General features: G+C 36.6%; 1 protein-coding gene across 1 annotated transcript in view; it reads right to left on the reverse strand.

The window, feature by feature from the left end:
• MED19 (mediator complex subunit 19) overlaps positions 1-20564 on the reverse strand; it is a 93676-nt gene that overhangs the window by 66161 nt on the left and 6951 nt on the right. The window contains exon 2 of the mRNA XM_090373621.1: positions 5402-5558. Coding sequence (XP_090229747.1) covers positions 5402-5558 — 157 coding nt within the window. The remainder of the gene's footprint in view (positions 1-5401; positions 5559-20564) is intronic.

Consider the following 20564-nt stretch of genomic DNA (forward strand, 5'->3'; position numbering starts at 1 on the left):
TATCATTCTGTGATCACTTCCAACATTTACCTTATTCAGGACGGTAACATCGGTCACAATATATCTTCTGTTAGTGAGGATGAAGTCGATTTCATTAGTTGTTAATCCATTTGGACTCTTCCATGTCCACTTTCTGTTCACCCTTTTCTTGAAAAAAGTGTTCCTTACTGACATTCCTTGAGATTCTGCAAATTCCACAAGTCTTTCACCTCTTATTTCTTTCACCAATTCCAAAATTTCCTATAGTTCCTCTTTCTGCGCTGTTTTGCCTTTTTCCAACCTTAGCATTGAAGTCCCCCATAATAATAGTGTAGTGGGTTTTCTGCTCATCTAGAAGACTCTCAATTTCAGTGTACATTTCTTCAACCTCTTCATCATCATGGCTCAACGTTGGTGCATAAATCATTATAATCTTTAGCTTGTACCTCTTAGAAATCTTGAGTATTAGTCTTGACACCCTTGGTGATGTACTTTTGAATTCCAAAATGTTGTTTTTAAAATCTTTATGGACCAGAAACTCAACTCCACCTTCACTCCTTTCACTGTTTCCATTGGTGTACAGCAGATTTCCACTTGATAAACTTATAAGTGATTCATTTCTTCTTCTTGTTTTAGCCAAACCGATGATATTCCAATTCACATTTTCTAATTCCTTTTCCAGCTCTAATATCCTGTCTTCACCGATGAGTGATCGTACGTTATAACAGGCCAAGTTCAATTTCCGTGCATGGCAGCCTGGTCGTACCCAGAGATTCTTAGCACGCTCTGCTTCCACTCTGATCCTCTCGCTGCCGTAAGAGGGAGAGTGAAAGCTGCTGGGGACTGATGGCCATTTGTATTGTTGCGCTCTCATTGCTGGAGGGTTTGGTCTTTTCCTCTTCACGCTGACCAGGCGTCTTGAAGAGAACCACTCTACACGTTCGTTGCCACCTAAGTGACGTAACAGGGCTTACCATCGAGAAGGTGTGCATGAGTGGATTTTAGGAAGGCAGGCCAACCGGACTTCTCCTAAATCTTCTGTAATAGAGAGATATTGGATCCATCAGTGTTTTAGGCTGAGTGTCTGATAACACACAGGATACCTGTTCCCCTCTAAGCCCCTTTATGGTTTCAACCATAAAAATTTGTAACTGTTAGTTTTTACTAATTGCTGTTTCCCAAAACAATTGCTTGAGGTAAGTTGTTAGGTGGTCATTTATGTAGATTGGAATATTGCTATTGTTCTGATATATATATATATATATCAGAACAATAGCAATATTCATCATTTATATATAATAATAATAATATTATTAGCTTCATCTGCTGCTAATAATCAGATCAAGAGTATTACTCCCTCTAGTTGCCTCTCAAAGACGCTGCTGTAGAAAACAATCATCCAATAAAACCACAAAAACCTTGCTAGTGTGCGAGTGACCAATCCACAAGTTTCAGTCAATATCTGGGAAGTTAAAATCCCCTATTATAAGACAATCTAATTTACTGCTCCCCTCTATTTCTCTGCACAGTTGTTCTTTGTACTCATCAGAGTCATTAGGCCTATAACACACTTCTACTCTCAATTTTGCTTTCCCAGTACTTATGTTACATCAAACTGACTCAACATTGCACTGTCCATCCATGTCAGCTGGATGCACTTCCTTATATTTTATGTGTTTCATAACTAACGGCATGACCCCTCCTCCCTTTCTATCCTGTCTATCCTTTCTGTACACATTGTACTCCTCAAATTCCAACTAACTGACTAATGTTTAACTAACTTAGTAAGCTATTTTGAAACAGTTACTCGTGAGCTGGTTAATTTCAACATAGTTTATTTGTTAGAGGTTACTTTATAAGCTGGAACATTTTGAGATTACTAAGGATTCTAAGATGGATTGCAGGGTGGCTGCAGAGCAGAAGGCATAGAGTTATGATCAATGGATATTTTTCCGATTGCTGACATCATCCTGAAGGATGATGTCAGTAAAATACAAGATCTTAAACTTGGAGAATAGCACCCGAAAATAAATTATAAATTATACTTGGTGTGGTTGAATTAAAAACAATAGAGGAAGAAATGGATCTGAGAGTTACGATACAGGCAGATATGAAGTTTTCTAAGCAGTGTTAAGAGGCGGCAACAAAAGGCAAAGTTGTCCTATCAATGAGTTATCAAACATTATCCTGTAGAGATAGGGAGATCGTAATCCCACTGTATAAGACAATGTAAGACTGCATTTGGAATATTGTGTCCAAGTATGGAGACCTCATGTAAAAAAAAAAGACATTGAGCTTCCTGAAAGGATCCAAAGACAAGCAATGTGGATGGTGAGATCAGCAAAAGGACGACCATACAAGAAAAGACCTCATTTATACGAGCTCCAAAGCTTGGCAGCCAGTCACCTTAAAGGGAACCTGATTGTGGTTTATAAGGCTCTGAGATGGTTAGTAAAACGAATGCAGGCAGAATTTTTGCTTATAAAGAATTCCAGAACTAGGGGCCATAAATTTAAATTACAAAAGATGAAGTTAAGACTGGACTGTCTGAAGTTTTCTTTTAGCCAGTGAGTCATTTATTAGTGGAACAAGTTGCCACTGCAGGTAGTCGAGGCTGACAGTCTAAACAAATTCAAAGGTTAACTGGATAGTTCCCTACACGAGGAGGAAAATGTTCATGATTTGTATTTTCTTATCTACATTTTTTTTTTTTTTTGGCCAGCACCGCAAATGCCTGTGGCTTCCTTGCGTTTCATGGCTATACTAATACTAAACTTCACATTAAACTAATTATTTTGCATGATAATGACACTTTTTATAAGTGGGAGAGGTTTAAACATGCAAAGCTCCCTAAACTTCTTTGCATAATCATAGGCAATATATCTGGCTAGTCTGCTAAAGGCCTTTAAAGCATGGCTTTGGCTTTAAATAAAAAAATTTAAAAGAGGTGCATACGCCCTGCTCACTTAGCCATGGAAAGTTCTGAATTTCACTGGGTTTTTCCTATGTTAGATTAAAATGACACCTTTATTAACTTTTCCTGGCCATTATTTGGACATGGTTAATTCCTTGCAGGTTGTTACTGCTTTCTGTTAAATTCAGGTTAAAGCCTTACTTTGACTTATTTCCCCCCTCCTCCATCAATAACATTCAATATGAACAAACATCTCCTTTTGGCTGGAATAAAATAGTCATTAAAGGTTAATATATGCCAAACACTTGATATCGATGGGTCAACTGTTGATGATCCTGCTCAGGTAGCTAACAAACTAAATGAATATTTTGCATCGACATTCACACATGAGGAGTTATTTAGCGAGGGGAAAGCCAGAGGTGTATTCAACTCTAGCAGTAAGCTAGAGAATCTTGTAATAACTGACAGTAAAGTGGAGGAGAAATTGTTGAAGATAAACACAAGAAAGGCACCTGGGGTGGATGGGATCTATCCAGTTATATTAAAGGAGGCAGCAAAGGAAGTAAGCAAACCCTTAGCCATAATTATGAGAGCTTCCTTGGATTCAGGGGAGGTACCCATAGACGGGAGATGTGCAAATGTGACCCCAATTCACAAAGGAGGATCAAAAGCTGACACAAGCAATTATAGACCTGTGAGTTTAACTTCTGTTCCAGGAAAATTAATGGAGGCACTAGTTAAAGAAGCACTGCAGGATCATTTAGACAAGACTTCAGTTATAGCTCGGACACAGCATGGTTTTGTTAAGGGGAAGTCTTGCCTGACCAATTTGATTGGATACTATGATGCAGTCACAAAGGAACTGGATGCAGGGAATAACTTTGATATTATATACTTGGATCTTAGAAAGGCTTTTGATACTGTTGCACATGGAAGACTGCTGCACAAATTGGAGCAGTGTAACATTGGAGGCAAATTGCTGCTGTGGGTAAAGGGGTGGCTGAGGGGGAGAAGACAGAGAGTGGTAATCAATGGACACTGCTCGTCGTGGACTAATGTTATTAGTGGAGTCCCTCAGGGCTCAGTGTTGGGTCCATTATTGTTTTCTGTATTCATAAATGATATTGATGATGGTATATCAAGCTTAATGTCGAAGTTTGCAGACGATACAAAGGTAGGCAGGGTTGTCAAGGACACTACTGACACTGAGAGGTGGCAAATGAAGTTTAACATTGACAAATGTAAAGTACTACACATGGGAAACAGCAACCCCAGAGCAACGTATCAACTCTGTGGTATTACACTGACAGTGGTAGAGAATGAAAGGGACCTGGGGGTTATTGTGCAGGCAGATATGAAGTTCTCTGAGCAGTGCAGACAGGCTGCAAGAGTAGCTCATGGTGTATTGTCAATGATATATAGGAATTTTTCTAGCAGGGATAAGGAGGTGATTATTCCCTTGTATAAGGCAATGGTCAGGCCACACCTAGAGTACTGTATACAGGCCTGGAGGCCTCATTTCAAGAAGGATGTAGAGCTGCTGGAACGAGTACAGAGAAGGGCAACAAGATTAGTGAATGGAACAAAGGGGTGCTCTTACGAAGAAAGGCTTAAGATTTGCAAATTACAGTGTCTGGAGACTAGGCACCAGCGAGGTGATCTGATAGAGGTGTATAAAGCACTGAATGGTTTGAGCATGCTCAATGCTGATGGGATTCTTCCTCTCACTCAGAATAATCACCTGAGAGGGCATAAATTCAAATTGAGGAAAGACAGATGTAGGATAGACGTGAGGAAATTTGCCTTTAGCCAGCGAGTGGTTGATTGGTGGAACAGACTTCCATCCCTTGTCGTGGAAGTTGATAGCCTAAATAAGTTTAAGGCTCAGCTGGACAGGTATTTTGAACAAACAGAGGGGTGAAGTGGGAGTGGTTTTTTTTTTTTTTTTTTTTTTGCTGATGCTGCATAAGCTTGCTTTCTTGCATCAAATGCCTCTACTAATGCTAATGCTAACACTAGCTTTCCTTCTTTTTAATTGTTTCTCTGTTTTTGCATTTCTTGTTTATCAAAATTCACAGACAGGTAGCAGTTTAGCTTATTGGTCACTCTTCAAGATACACAAAAAATACTTGTGAGCCATAAATGGCTGCATGCTGCCAATTGCAGATTCCTGACATAGAATATTGACTACATATGACTAAATACGTTCTCTTGAATATGCCCAGTATTTCTCAATTTTCATACAAAAACTGAGAATTACTGGTATTAAACACAACGCTTTGGTTTTTAGTATTATTAGTGGCAAGTGATGCAAAGAAGCAAGCATATACATCATCAGCAAAATGAATCGAAAATAACACAAAAATGCCACTCTCTAAATGACTATTCCTAAGAAATTTTAGAAAAATCTCAAGATACTGTAAAAATAAAAAATATAATAAAATATGTGTATACCTTATAAAATTACATAAACAATTCATTATCAGTCCTTTTAGAAGAACATAATACCTGTTATCCTGGTGCCCGGGTGCATCAATATTTCCTGGCAAATTCGGTAAAAAGGCACTCAACTGATCTTTCATTTTTCTGCCACAGAATTTGTTATAAGAATGTTCCAGATTGTGAAAAGCCATAAGATTCGCAGCTCCAGTTAATGCACTTTCAGCTTGGCAAGGTGGAGAGAGAGAAAAAAAAGAAGCAAATATTATTTTAATAAAAATTATATATATATATATTAAATATCATAATTTTACGTGTTGGTTCCCCTCCAATTTTAATGCATTTTTAATTCTATTGTTATTGTCAATCTTCAAAATTTGTAAAAAACAAAAACTTCTGAGAATTTAATATATTCTTTTCATTTTATTTAAAATTTCATTGATATTGCAGTATACCAGAGGTAGCCAACTTAATTTGTGATGCAATCTACTTTTTTTCTTCAAAATGTGCAGTGATCTATCATCTCAAGAATTTCATTGCACATGGTTAAAAAAGTTAATCAACACATAATGAAAAATGTTGTTTTTAAATTTTAAAATTAAATACAGTTCAGAATTCTTATTTTAAAATTCATACGTAGTTAAATTTTAAATTTACATGTGAAGTTTGTGTCTTAACGTCATCTGCCAAGCTTTCAAAATCGGTGATATACTGTGATAAGGCCAACCATAAAGAATCTTCTGTATGAAAGTCTGTAAGAATAGAGCGATTTTTTGTCTTTGTTGCATTTTTTTTTTTTTTTTTTTTTTTTTTTACACTTGGGTACTTTTCTTGGCAAACATATTTCCAAAAGTCTTTTTCTAATGATTTGGCTTTTAGGAAGATATCGTTTCGCAATGTAATAATTTCATTTTCAAGTAATACTTTCTCCATGTGAAAAATCTCAGCGATTTTTTCTGCAGTTTGTTTCGTATCTAAGTCAACATTAAATGGATAAGAAATATGTTGAACAATGTCTTCAATTGCTTTAAAATCACTGAATCTAGTTTCAAAATCATCCACAACTTTCTCAATTTCAGAAACATATTTCTCAGTATTAAATTCAAAAACAGGATATTTTTGCAAATGATTTTGCATATTTGCAAAATGATCGAATTTTTTTTCTTTGAGATCCTTAGCCATTGCCAAAAATTGATGTTTATATGCAGAAATACTACTAATCATGTCACCCACATTTTTATTTTTTCCTTGTAATTCCAAATTCCGATCACTTAATTTACTTGTAAAATCTGCCAAAATAGCCAGATCACACAAAATCATCTCCCCAAAAAAGTTTGATCAACAAATTTTTTAATTTCATTCAGCAAATTATGAAATCTCTGTAGAGACTTACTCCGACTCAGCCACCTCACATCTGTGTGTAATATCAGATATGGTTCATTTTCATTGAGTTGCATTTTGAAAAATCTCCTTTGAAGAGATTTGAAATCTATGTCCATAACACTTTTAGTATTTAACCTTTTGCTGGCTAACACTTGTTAGTGGATGATACAGTGGTAACTCAAAAAAATCTGGGAATTCATCAGCCTTTTGGCACAATGCAATGGATCTGTTAAGATGCCCCATCATTGCTTTAACTCCATCTGTTGTTACTGATACATAATGGTAATTTAATTTTTTTCGATAAAATTTTTGAATGCATTAAATATATCAAGACCTCTAGTTCTTTCTTTTAACGAAACCATACACAGCAGTTCTTCTCTAGTGGCAGAATCATTGAAACCATACAAACAAAAATGAGCAATTGAGCTGTATCACTGACATCTAGATTCATCCAGTTGTAAAGAAAAGGATACACAATTAGCAATATGAACACATAATTGTTCGCTCACATTTTTACTTATTTTTTCGATGCGTCGCATCACAGAATTTTGAGATAATTGCAGATCTTGAAGAGCACTTTTAATTTCATTTTCGTTCTTAAAAATTTCAAAGAGAATCTGTTTTATTTCTAAAAATGCATCTTTGATGAATTGACCATCAGAAAATGGTTTGCATTTCTTTGCAAGAAGATGACTCACTGTAAATGATGCTACAGTTACTGCTTTAGATTGTAAATTAGGTGTTACGAAGAAATTTTGTTGTGCCAATAATCTGGATTTAAGTTCTTTTAATTTATTTTTTCTAAGGTCATTATTAGATGGAAAATTCAATTGGTATTTACCAAGGAGTGCGTTGAAGTGCCTTTATAAATTTCCTTTTTTGGGTATAGCCATGGAAGCATTGCAAATCAAACAAGAACATTTTTCTTTTATCATTCCACAAAAGTATTCTAGTTCCCACTCTTGATGAAAATGATACATTTTACTCTTTTTCATAGTATTCATCTTAAATCAAAGGGTATTAAATTAGTCCAGTCATTAATATTAAGTAAGTTAAAGAAGAATTCGACACATACGCATGCTCTCCACAACGTAACTGAGTAAATTTTCACTAGACAAGCCTAGCGGCTGCGTGGTGGCAAGAGTAGTCATGTAATTAAATGGATTTTAATAAGCATATGCAGTGGGACGCATAAAAATAATAACATTTAGATTTTGACTAATCTATTTTTTATATACTGTATTTCCCCATGTATAAGATGCACCCTTTTTCGAAAAATTTGGGGTCTAAAAACTGGGTACGTCTTATAAAGTGGTTAAAGTGGTTTAAAGTGCGTCTTATAAAGATTTTTTTACTTGCATTTCCCGCTTTTTCGCGCTTGTTGCCTTTGCGCTCCTTGTTTCGCATTTGTTACCGGTTACATTTTGCCACGTTCTGCCCAGAAATGGCTCAGAAAAGATTTTCGTACAGTGCTGAATTCAAGTTAAAAGTAATCCAGTTTGCAAAAGTGAATGGAAATCGTGCTGCTGAACATAAGTTTGGTCCTCCTCCAACTGAGAAAACAATCTGAAACTGGCTATGGGAAGAAGAAACCCTACTGAAAATGCCACGGCAGAAGAAGGCCATGACAGGTAAGTCAGCAAAATGGCCTGATTTAGAGAGGGAATTGAAGATATGGATTGAAGAGCAAAGGGCAATTGGAATTCCTGTGTCCACAAAGATGGTTCAGCATGAGGCAAGAAGAATTGCTGATGAAAAAGAAGTTACTGATTTCAAAGGAGGACACAATTGGTGCTTCAGGTTCACGAAACGGAATGGACTAAGCATGCATACGTGCACCAGACTTGCCCAAAAGATGCCTGAAAGCTATGAGCAGAAGGTCCTTGAATTTCATCGTTTTGTCATTCAATGTCGGAAGACACATCAGTTTGAGTTGGGACAGATCGCAAATATGGACGAAGTCCCCCTTCAATTTAATGTCCCAAGTAACAGAAATGTTGATAAGAAGGGGGTGAAAACTGTAACTGTGAAGACAAGTGAACATGAAAAGAGCCATTATACAGTTGTTCTAAATTCTGAAAGTTGCCGACAGAACCAAGCTACCTTCTATGCTGATTTTCAAACGCAAAACAATGCCAAAAGAAGACATTCTTTGAGGAGTGATTGTCCATGTTCATGACAAGGGTTGGATGGATCAGGATGGGATGAAGATCTGGTTTGAGAAAGTTTGGAGCAGGAGACCAGGTGGGCTCTTATGCAAACCTGCCCTATTGGTGCTTGATCAGTTCAGGGCACACATAACAAAAAACACAAAGAAGACTGCTGCAGAGCAAAAAACAAAACTTGCCGTCATACCTGGAGGCTTGACATCCCAGCTCCAACCACTTGATGTCAGCATTAACAAACCCTTCAAAGCTGCCATGAAAGACGAATGGAACCAATGGATGAAGTCTTCTGGGGACAATTTGACACCAGCAGGAAGAGTGAAGAAACCAACTATAGGAGAAGTTTGTACCTGGGTGAAAAGATCCTGGGATAATATCAAGATTGAGATCGTTGTCAAGTCATTTAAGAAGTGTGACATTTCAAATGCCATAGATGGAACTGAGGATGAAGCAATATATGAAGACAGTGATTCGTCATCAGACATAGATGAGGACAAGCTAATGGATGGGAGTTTTGACTGTGATGAGGAGGTGTATGAATTTTATGATGAATAAAACTTGAGTTCAATAACTTTATGTAATACATTTTTTTTAAAATTTCGGGCCCCAAAAATATGGGGAAATATGGTATATTTAAAATTCATGATGATCGACCGAAATTAAAGCCGTGATTGACTGATAGATCGCGATTGACTTGTTGGCCTCCCCATGCACTATACAATTTGTAATGAACAAGTCAGCATCCTTTTACCACCCAACTTCAAATTCACAGTTACTGCATGTGTTTGGATTGGGAATTACAGAAGCCAATTCAGAAGTGCCCATGGAAGTATCTATAAAAAAAGGCAAGCAGCAGAAACAGAGAACTACTGGGTATTAAACAAGCCTCTGGAGAGACTCTGTTTAATACCTAGTGGAGAGACTCTGTTAGAGATTGGTCATTCATTAACCTAACTGCTCTTTTGAATGGAGTTCAGAAGCCTGAGAGGTTTTGGGGCCCCACTCCAGATATGGAAACAATACTCCACGGTAGGATGGATTTGAGATTTGTACAGAGTAGATGTTTGAAAGAAAAGTAATGCCAAGAGCAAAAGAAAAAACCCAGTTTGGGGGCTTTGAGGCTGATTTGATTTTGATTTTGGTAGTTGTTGGCGCATCGGCTTCTGTGGCCATATTGCACCTCCCAAGGTTTTTGCAGTACTTTGATCCAAGCCCGAGGCGGGAATCGAACCCGCGACCTTTGGGTTGCCGGGCAGGTAGGCTTTGAGGCTGTCACAGACATACTCTCAGGCACGGCAAGCTGGGCTTGCTACGTGGGAGTTTAACACACTAATGGAATTATATTCAGATGAGACTTGAGTCAAGGGACCAAATTTTGATGAATTCCCATCGTTCTGTGACAACCAAATCCTCTGCTTGTGCCTTTACAATGGTGTGACTATTAGTAATCCTGGGTATAACTCCCATGTGCAAGTCCTGAAATACTACACCTAGTATAATGGAGGTGACCACCCAGGAGTGTACCAACATAGCAGGGGTCGAGGTGTGGCATCCAGTACTGCCCTTCTGCGTTACCAGGAAATACTAGGTGGTAGATTACTTTCGTCGACCATGTTCATGACAAGGGTTGTCCAAATGACATTTCGTAATACCACCACATTGCTTATTGAAGGCTTGAAGTGGTAAACCCATGTTTAGTCTTCAGAGCAAAGCTCTGGCAATCCCCACTCCCAATCTCTTCCATCATGCAGTATAACTGACATCTTTTGAGATTATGATGGCATCATGGTGAAATCCAATCTTAACTACATTTTAAGGGCACCTCCATAGCCAGGTGGGCAGGAGCTGTTGTTGTTGTTGTTGTTTGGTTTTTAGGAGCATTAGCAACTAAGGCCATATTGCTCCGGGGATATGCGGTGGTCATTCCCTGACCTTTCCGCATCCTCCGTATTTGGTGGCTCACGGGCTCAAACCCCGGTCTAATCAAGAAGCATGTGCTACGCACTGCTGCTCCTGCCCACCTGGCTACGGAGGCGCCAGTGGGCAGGAGCAGAAGTGCGTAGCACACGCTTCTTGATTAGACCGGGGTTCAAGCCTGTGCCCACCAAATACGGAGGATGCGGAAATGTCAGGGAATGACCACCGCATATCCCTGGAGCAATATGGTCTTAGCTAATGCTCCTAAAAACCAAATAACAAACAAACATTTTAAGGGTACAGTTCTAAAAGTGTTTGCAGGCCGGCCACTAGATAGTTTACCGAACTGAAGCCATTGGTAATTCCAAGGAGGCTCCCAGATCAGCTAGTATATAATCTTGCTGCCACTACTCTGAAGAGGTGTATTGCTAAAAAAAATAGTACCAGAACACTTGTCAATTAACTACAAATAGTTACCTACACTTTTTTCATTTGCAAAAATAAATAAGTCAAAGATTAGAATATTTGTTCAGTATTTATTTATAACTATTAAAATAAAATTTTCAAAAGTAAAAAACAAAGACAAAAAAATTTTAAAAATCAGAAAAGAAAAAAATTAAAACAAAAACCCCCAAAATAATATAAAAAAAATACCGTTCAGAAGAATCACAGAAATTCCCATACAGGATCGATTATGTATTCTTGTGTGACTGCCCTTTTTGTTTGTTGGTCAACAGCAGAACAATGAGACCGCAACCAAGTTCAGATATAAAAATTTGGATTCCATAATTCTAATGGTGGACTGTATAGTTTAATAAACAACAAACTTACCATATGTTCGACAAGAATACGGGATTTTTATTCAGTTAATATTAAATTCATACTGCTGAAGCCATGCTCACATTCAGAAGAACTGCAAGCTATAATTTTGGAATAAGTTTTTAAATGTTCTAAATCTGTGGGCACGCTACGACCACCATTAGCTAAATAATCCCTGTAAGCATTCAAACATTTTGTGAAAGACATATTAAAACTTTTACAGAGAGATTCCATTTCATTTTCTCCAAATCCAAGATCAATTTCAGATGGCCATTCGCTTGGTTCAAGAATTTGTAACTCTTTTAAAATGTCTGAAGTTGAAATTCCTTCAGTAAATTACAGTAGAATCTATACTAATGCTCAGCCTATGCTTCATATTATTAATAATACTATTTAGAAATTGATTTCTATGAATTAATGTTACTTTGTTTTTGTTCGTTAATGTTACTGAAAATAATTTCATTTTTTCAATAGCATCTGAGGCTTCTAACAACTTTTTTCCTTTTTTGAGGATCTTTTAAAAATTCCAAGTAACGAATTGTACGATGAATCAATTTGTCTGCATATACTATTGTCGTATCTCTTTTTTGCAATGACTCTGAAAGAATCGATAGCTCAAACAATAAGTCATACATCAGGGCTAAATTTAGAACAAACTGTTTGGATGAAATTCGTTTATATAATCTATTGTACATGGATTGTTCAGTTTTGTTTCAGTTGTTATCTTTACTGGAATTTTCAAAATGATGGCATAAAGATGCAAAATTTTGCCAAACTGCTGATACGGTCCTAAAGGAGCTGATCACCCACCTTACATTAAATACCTGTCCAATCCTTTTAATTTCTTTGCCGATGCTGGTAGAGCATACTATTTCTCTCTGGTTTTTTGGAGATTAACTGTACAAAGTGTACAGCTTGTCCATAAATATTTGAAAATGGTTAATTCCATGAACTTCTGATATTGCATCTCCAAATGATAACTCAAGTCGATGGTTTAAACAAGGCCATATGATCAAATTTGGATATTTTTCTAATAATTTATTTCCAGCTCCAGATTTTCTGCCCAACATAACACTTGCCTCATCGCTCATAAAAGAAATTAAATAGTGTTTTAAATAACTATCGTCAAATCTGTATTTTTCAAGACATTTTAAGAGACATTCTGTTATTGTGAAAGCTGTTTGATCTGATAATTCGATTAAATCAAGAAACAAGCAATGTGGATCTTTCATTTTATTGGTTTCACATTTTAAATAAATAATCAAAGTAGATTTCTTGCCTAGAGTGGTAGACTCATCAATGACAATTGATAAGTTTCCACGTATGTCCACAATTTGTTGGCACAATTTTAATTTCATTTGCCTTGCGACATGCTCTACTAGTAGCATTTCATCTTGAATGCAAACCGTGAGCAACAGTGCCATTCAATTCTTGAAGTTGTAACAACTCAAAATGATCAGAATATGGTCGATCATGTTTTGTAATATAATATGCAGTTCTAAAAACCTTACAGGTGCTAGAAATTTCAGAGTCATTCATTTGATCAATTACCACTTCTAAATGTTGTTCATATGCAGCTTGCAGGATTTTTTCAGCCTGTATATGTGAAGAACTTTTTGAATGTTCATAAATTTTCTTATGCAACAATGTCAATTTGCACTTCTATCTTTGCCATAAGATGATACCACTACCAAACTCCATTCCTTTGAAATGCTAACTCCCCGTGTTTTAAATGGCCCTAATTTTTTTACAGCAGCACAAGTCAAACATCCTAATTTTCCGGTGTCACATGTAACCCAAGGATATGCTTTTTTTTCTTCTCAGTGCACATGTAAGCATTTGAAACATGGGGCTAATTAAATTTTAATTGTGTGTCACTGTTTCTCCCATCTTTAGATCTTGATGGAAAAGAAGAGGTCATGTCATTATCATTTCCACATGTTTGTACATTTGTTTGCACAGTTTTCAGTTTTTTATCAAGAAATCTATTTAATGTTGTTTGCTTGCATTTTTTGCTCATTTTGTATTTAATGAAAATTTCTTCTTTTAATTTTTAAATACTGAAATTACATAAATTTAAATTTATATATTTAATCCCGTAAAAAATAATTTTTACCTTAGATGAAACAGTAATAAATAAATTAATTAATCTAAATAGTACAGATCAGTCATAAACTCACATGTGCATATTATATATCTAATACATATATGAATGACAAAAAAAAAAAAAAAAAAAATCCTGTACGTCGCTCTCCAGAAGACTATATGATCACACCACATCGACTGTACAGTAACTGAATCAGACTTCAGACACATGGTTCGCAGAACAACCAGTTCTAGCATTCAGCTCATAGCGAATCAAAATGCAGCGTTTGCATGCATCACAGTATATCTCATTCGTTGGATCTCTTTATCTAACACATTGTAAGAAACGTTTCAAGTTTCATTGCAAAATTGATATTTTTGTTTTTAAATAAATTTTTAAAGAAATCTATTAATTTTAAAGATTATTATTAATATATATTTTTAGTAGCAATGGCTAAAATAGATATTATTTCTCCCTCCCCTTTGATTATGCCATTGTTTCATAATATTAGGTGTATAAATTTAATGATTTTCTATTATGACATTTAAAAAAAAAAAATGTATGGAATGTTGTTCCGGTGCATTCCGGCCCGAATACACCACTGCTACTCTGCCAGATAGCAACTGGAGGAAGGCTGAGTAGTGTGTATGCAGGAGTACTGCTGAGGCCAAATTATGTCAAGAAGCTGGGTATATTCTTTCTCTGTGTACACCATATCTAAAAATTTCATACAACACAACCTCTCACTTTTATTACTACTAAATACATCATGAATAGTCAAACTAATCTGTGAAAAGTTCTAAACCTTCCAAAACACTTCCTTGTTCATTTCTCAAATATATGTGGTTTCAGTTCCAATCTCAACGATGTCCATTTCCACTTAGAGTCAGCCAAACTCCATATATTTTTTCCTGATAATTGGGATCCTGCAACAGGATCCCAATTATCGGTTGATTCAAACAATGTCTCTTAAATGTCCTAAATATTCATTGTACGATTCCTTTTTTGCTTCAAAGGTGGTATTTGTGCATATGTCCACTCTGATATTCCCTGTCAGAGACTTAGTAATTTAAAATCTCCTTTTTTTGATCTTCTCTGGCTTAAACTCTCTCTACCCCCATTCTATCAAATTCATTGTTGCCTCTATTGTTCTCCCAACTCCACTACTCACTTGGAATTCTTTGACTTCCTCTCTTTAAAACTTGACTTTTTCCAGTCCAACTTTCCTAACAGTGAGATAATTTTCCTTGGTGGTTTTAATGTTCACAACTCCCGGTGGCTTGTTTTCTAATCATATGGACTCAGCTGGTAGAGATGCTGAGGCATTTGCAATTATTAATAATCTCACACTCATTGTTCATTTACCTACAAGAATACCAGACAATCATAACCATGGAGCCAAAACTCAATCTTTTTCTCACAAACAACCCTTCCAACTACACAGTCAAGGTGAGTGGTCTTCTAGGCAATTCAGATCACAACTTGGTGATGGTCTCTTCTTGAATGGAGCCTTCCTCTTGTGGCCATTCTTAACCACATGTTGTTTCTCATTATGAGAATGCAAGACAACATGATCTGCAAGGTTTCTTTTCTTCTTTTCCTTGGTTGGATTACTATTTTAAATCTTCTGATTTCAACATTTGCTCAGATCATGTCAGTGAAATTATTCTTGTAGGGATGAAATCCTTTATTCCATACTCCACCTTAAAATCACATCTTTATCTAATCCTTGGTTTTCCAATAAATGTGCTAAGGCTGATCAAGATAAGAAAGTTACATGCTGCAACTGGCTTGTATTGAAATCTCTATACCAAAGCTCACAACAACTGTAAAGCAGTTATTATTCAGTCCAAACTATATTTTAAACAGGCTAAGAGTTGAAAACTTGCTTCTTGTCCAAATGGTAGTTGAGCATTCTTGTCTCTTTTCAAGGTTACTGGCCAAAAATTTTGCCCATCTCTGTCAAAACAATGGTTCTATTGCTACCACAGCTAAAGATAAAGCTGACCTGCTAGCATCTTACTTTTCTTCTAACCTGTGTATTGATGACCTTGGTAAATCACTTCCTACCAATCCCAGTACACTTCATCCAAAAACTCCTGTGGAATTCTGTCAAAAGGATGTCAGAATAATTTTGAATATTCTTGATGCTAAGAAAGTGCCAGGACCTGATGGTATTTCTCCACTTGTTCTCAAAACCTGTGCTCTGAGCTTATTCCTGTTCTGTGTTGCCTTTTTACACTTTCTTATTCCACAAGTGTTTTCACTTCTGCATGGAACTTTGCTCATATCCACCCAGTTCCTAAAAAGGGTGACAAATTCCTCCCATCCAATTATCATCCCATTGCAATTACTTCTACTCTTTCTAAAATTCCACTGTTTTCCTCTTGTATATTAATGACATTCTTTCACTGACCAGAAATCCTATCCATAGTTTTGCTAGCACATTGTATTTCACTTTCCAGTTTGATAAAACTTGCCTTGAACAAACAGCTTCAACTTCTCGAATATCCACTACTAATTCCTTAAATGCTGATCTCCAGTGGGGCAAAGATAACTTAGTTGATTTCAATCCTTCTGAAACTCAGTACTGTCTTATATCTCACAAAAAGGATCTTCTATGCTTATCTTTGATGACACTCAGATTTCTAGACAGATCATACATCTCTATTAGGGATTACCCTGACTTCTAATCTCTGTTGGCATAAGTGCATCACATAGCTTCCTCTGCATCTAAAAAACTAGGATTTCTTCATTACCTTTCTTCCAAACAGCTACTCACTCTGTACAAATCTCAAATCCATCCTATCATGAAATATTGTTCCCACATCTAGTGCAATGCCCCCAGACCTCTCAGGCTCCATTCAAAAGAGGGCAGTTAGGTTAATTAACGATCCATCTCTAACAGTCTCTCCACTCTGTCTCACAGACATTCTGTTTCTGCTGCATGCCTTTTCTATAGATACTTCCATGGGTACTGTTCTTCTATAATTCCCACTCTCTCTCTCTCTCTTCCAAACCAATCCAAATACATTCCATAACCAGTCAGCATCCTTTCAATGCCCAACTCCATTCACAGTACCAACTTTTTTCTTCTTCCTCATTTTATTCCTTTAACTTTCCTTTTCTGGAACACTCTCCCTTCATACATATTTCCTGAAAATTACAATCTACAGCAATTCAAATGTAATGTCAAAAAGTATCTTCTTTCATCTTCTCTATCTTCAACCCACACTTGGTACTAAGTACTGGAGGTTCTAACACCTTTCGTGCTTGGCATTTTCATTAAAGAAATAAATAAATCAGAAACCAAGGTGTTTTCTCAACAATATTTCACTGAATTTCTTCCTGCCTAAACACATTTTGATCATCTTATAAAAATATCAACACATTGAATTTATGTAACAATAAAATTAATCATAATTTAAAGGAAATTAGAAACACTATTATACTATGATAGAGTTTTAAATGTTTATCGAATTTAATAACATCAATTTACACTTAATACTTTGGCTTAATACTTTAGCCAAAGTATTAAGTGTAAACTGATGTGATTTATTTCAATAAAAACTTAAATCTCTACCACATGGTGTGTCTTTAATTTCCTTTAGTTAATCGCTAACGATGCATTGTCTCCTCTTTTCCCCAATAAAATTAACTGATTTTACATCCAGACAGTTCTGTTAAACTGGCTACTAAGCATTTACTTTTGAAAATATTCCTTCAAACTTTCCATTATTTGCAGAATGGTAAACAAGGTAAACAAGCTACAACTCCAATTCCTTAAGTGTAACTTATTATCATTATTAGCCACATGGTGCAAGGAAGCTGGAGGTTTATGCAACACCGGCCAAAAAAAAAAAAAAAAAATTTTCTGAGTTACCCAGATTGAGAAGTAGAAAGGAATCACCAAGAAAGAGAAGAATGATGATATCCAGCTGAGGACCCTGGGTGTGCCAAGCCCCAACTCACCAGATGTGAGCCCATGGGGCTGCTTAATAAACAATAATAATTCCTCACTTTCAGCTCTTCCAAAATGAAATTTTTAATCAAAGAAAAGTAACTAAATAGTCTGTCAATATTAAAATCTAAGGCTGTGCATCCAATTAACATAAGTGGCTAGTGCAACATTGGGTCAGCTTGGTGTGACATAAGAACTGGGAAAGCAAAAATGAGAGTAGGAGTGTGTTATAGGCCTAATGACTCTGATGAGTACAATGAACAGCTATACAGAGAAACAGAGGGGCTAGTAAATCTGAATGTCTTATAATGGGGATTTAACTTTTTAGATGTTGACTGGAACTTGTTGGTTGGTCACTCGCACACTAGCAAGGTTTTTTTGTGAATTTATTGGACAACTGTTTTCTACAGCAGCATGTTAGAGAGGCAACAAGAGGGAGTAACATTCATGCATAAGAAGCTGCAGATAAAGGAGCCACTAGGTGGCAGTGATCACAGTGTATTCGTTTGGGATTTACTTATCGATGTAACTACCATCAAGGTAAAGGGAGGGTTTTGCTTTCATAAAAGTGCCTACAGTGGTGTCGGACAGTTTTTAAATTCTATACAGCAGGATCGATTGATGATGTTACCCTCAGCAAATTCTAAATGGGAAGCATTCAAGGAATTAATCATAGAAGCTACTAGACTTTTCATACCAGTTAATATTCTTAAAGATATAAGATGAACTGATGAGACTTGTGGAAGAGAAGAAAAGTGCATGGGATGCATAAAAATCATCAGGCGACACAGAAGCCTACGGTAGATATAAACTAGTCCTTAATCAGGTCACAAAGAATGTCAGGTAAGTGAAGACAGATTACGAGAAATCATTTCTGAGGGTTGCAAAGCAAAACAGCAAAGACTTCTTTACTTATGTAAACACTAGAAGGAAGGAGGTGAACCACTCGATATCAATGGCTTGACTGTTGATGATCCTGATGATCAGGTTGCTGACAAACTGAATGAGTATTCTGCATCTACATTCACACATGAGGAATTCTCTAGGAAACGGGATGCTGGAAATTTATCAAACTCTAACAGAGAGCTAAATGATTTTGTTATAACTGAGAGGAGAGTGGTAGAGGAATTGTTGAGGCTAAACATAAGAAAGGCACCTGGGATGGATGAGATCTATCCAATTATATTAACGGAGACAGCACAGAATGTAAACAAACCCTTAGCAATAATTATGAGAGCATCCTTGGATTCAGGGGAGGTCCCAGCAGACTGGAGATGTGCAAATGTAACCCCAATTCACAAAGTGGGATCAAAGCGTTACAAAAGTAATTACAGACCTGTTAGTTTAACTTTTGTTCCAGGGAAAATAATGGAGTCACTGGTAAAAGAAGTAATGCAGGAAGTAATCATCTACACAAAACTCCATTTATAGTTCAGACATGGATTTGTTAAGGGTAAGTCTTGTCTGACCGATTTGATTTGTTACTATGATGTGGTCACAAAGGAACTGGATGCAAAAAATAATTTTGATATCATATACTTGGATTTCAAGGAAGTGTTTGATACTGTTGCACATCAAAGATTTCAGTACAAATTGGAGCAGTGTGGCATTAAGGACAAGTTGCTGCTACGGAAAAAGGGTTGGTTGAGTGGGAGAAGACAAACCGTAATCAATGGACATTGCTCTTCGTGGACTAATATTATTAATGAAGTACCCCAGGATTGTTTTCTATATTTATCAATGATGTAGCTGAGTGGTCAGGAGCATGAGTGCAGTAGCATGCGCTCTTTTAATGGACCAGAGTTCAAGCCCGTGACTGCTAAATACAATTAACATTTGTATTGATGATTTATCATAAACTCCACTGACCTGGTAGTCGTGCTGGAATATATTCATGAAGAAGTTGGCAGGGCAATTAATGACAGTATGCTGCTTCAACAGGATATAGAAAAATCAGGCAGATGGGCTGAGAAATAGCAATTGAATTTTAACATTGATAAATGCAAAATACTGCATATGAGTAGTAGTAACTCAAGAGTAACATACCAACTGTGCATTACTACACTCTGAGTACTGGAAAATGAAAAAGATCAGGAGCTAATTGTGCAGTCAGATATGAAGTTCTCTGAACAATGCAGACAGGCTCTCAGGAAAGCTCATGGGGGTTTCGTCATGATATACAGGATTTTACTAGTAGGGATAAGGAAGTGTTTATCCCACTGTATAAGGCAATGGTCAAGTCACATTTTGAGTACTGCACAGGTCTGGAGGCCTCATTTTAGGAAGGATGTAGAGCTGCTTGAACTAGTACAGGGAAGGGCAACGAGATTGCTGAGGGGAACAAAGGGGTGCTCTTACTAAGAAATGCTTCATTTCTGCAAATTGCTAGATCTGGAGGCATCTACAAGGTGATCTGATTGAGATGTTTAAGGCTTTGAATAGATTCAGCAAGCTCAATGCTGATAGGATTCTTCTTCTTGCTCAGACCACACACACACACACATGAAGGGGGCACAAATTCAAACTGAGGAAGGATGGTTGCAGAATAGATATGCAGAAGTTTGCCTTTAGCCAGTGGGTGGTTGATTGCTGGAACAAACTTCCATTTGTTGTTGTGGAAGTTGATAGCATAAATAAATTCAAGGAAAAACTAGACAAACTATTGAATGGAATGAATAAGTGAAATGGGAGGTGTCATTTTTTTTTTTTTTTTTTTCCTGGTTGATGCTGTATAAGCTTGCTTTCTTGCATCATCTGCCACTGGTAATGCTGCCATTTTATCTTCTTCACAAACATATTTCAATACATTTATTGAATTTATTTGAAATCTCACCCCTCCCCAAGCATATCCTCCAGATCAGTGCTATTCAACCCCTTTTCTGAGCCATCTACAATTGAGAA

Source organism: Mastigoproctus giganteus, chromosome 5 (assembly GCF_048544385.1).
Source record: "Mastigoproctus giganteus isolate SK-2022 chromosome 5, ASM4854438v1, whole genome shotgun sequence".
NCBI lineage: Eukaryota > Metazoa > Arthropoda > Arachnida > Uropygi > Thelyphonidae > Mastigoproctus > Mastigoproctus giganteus.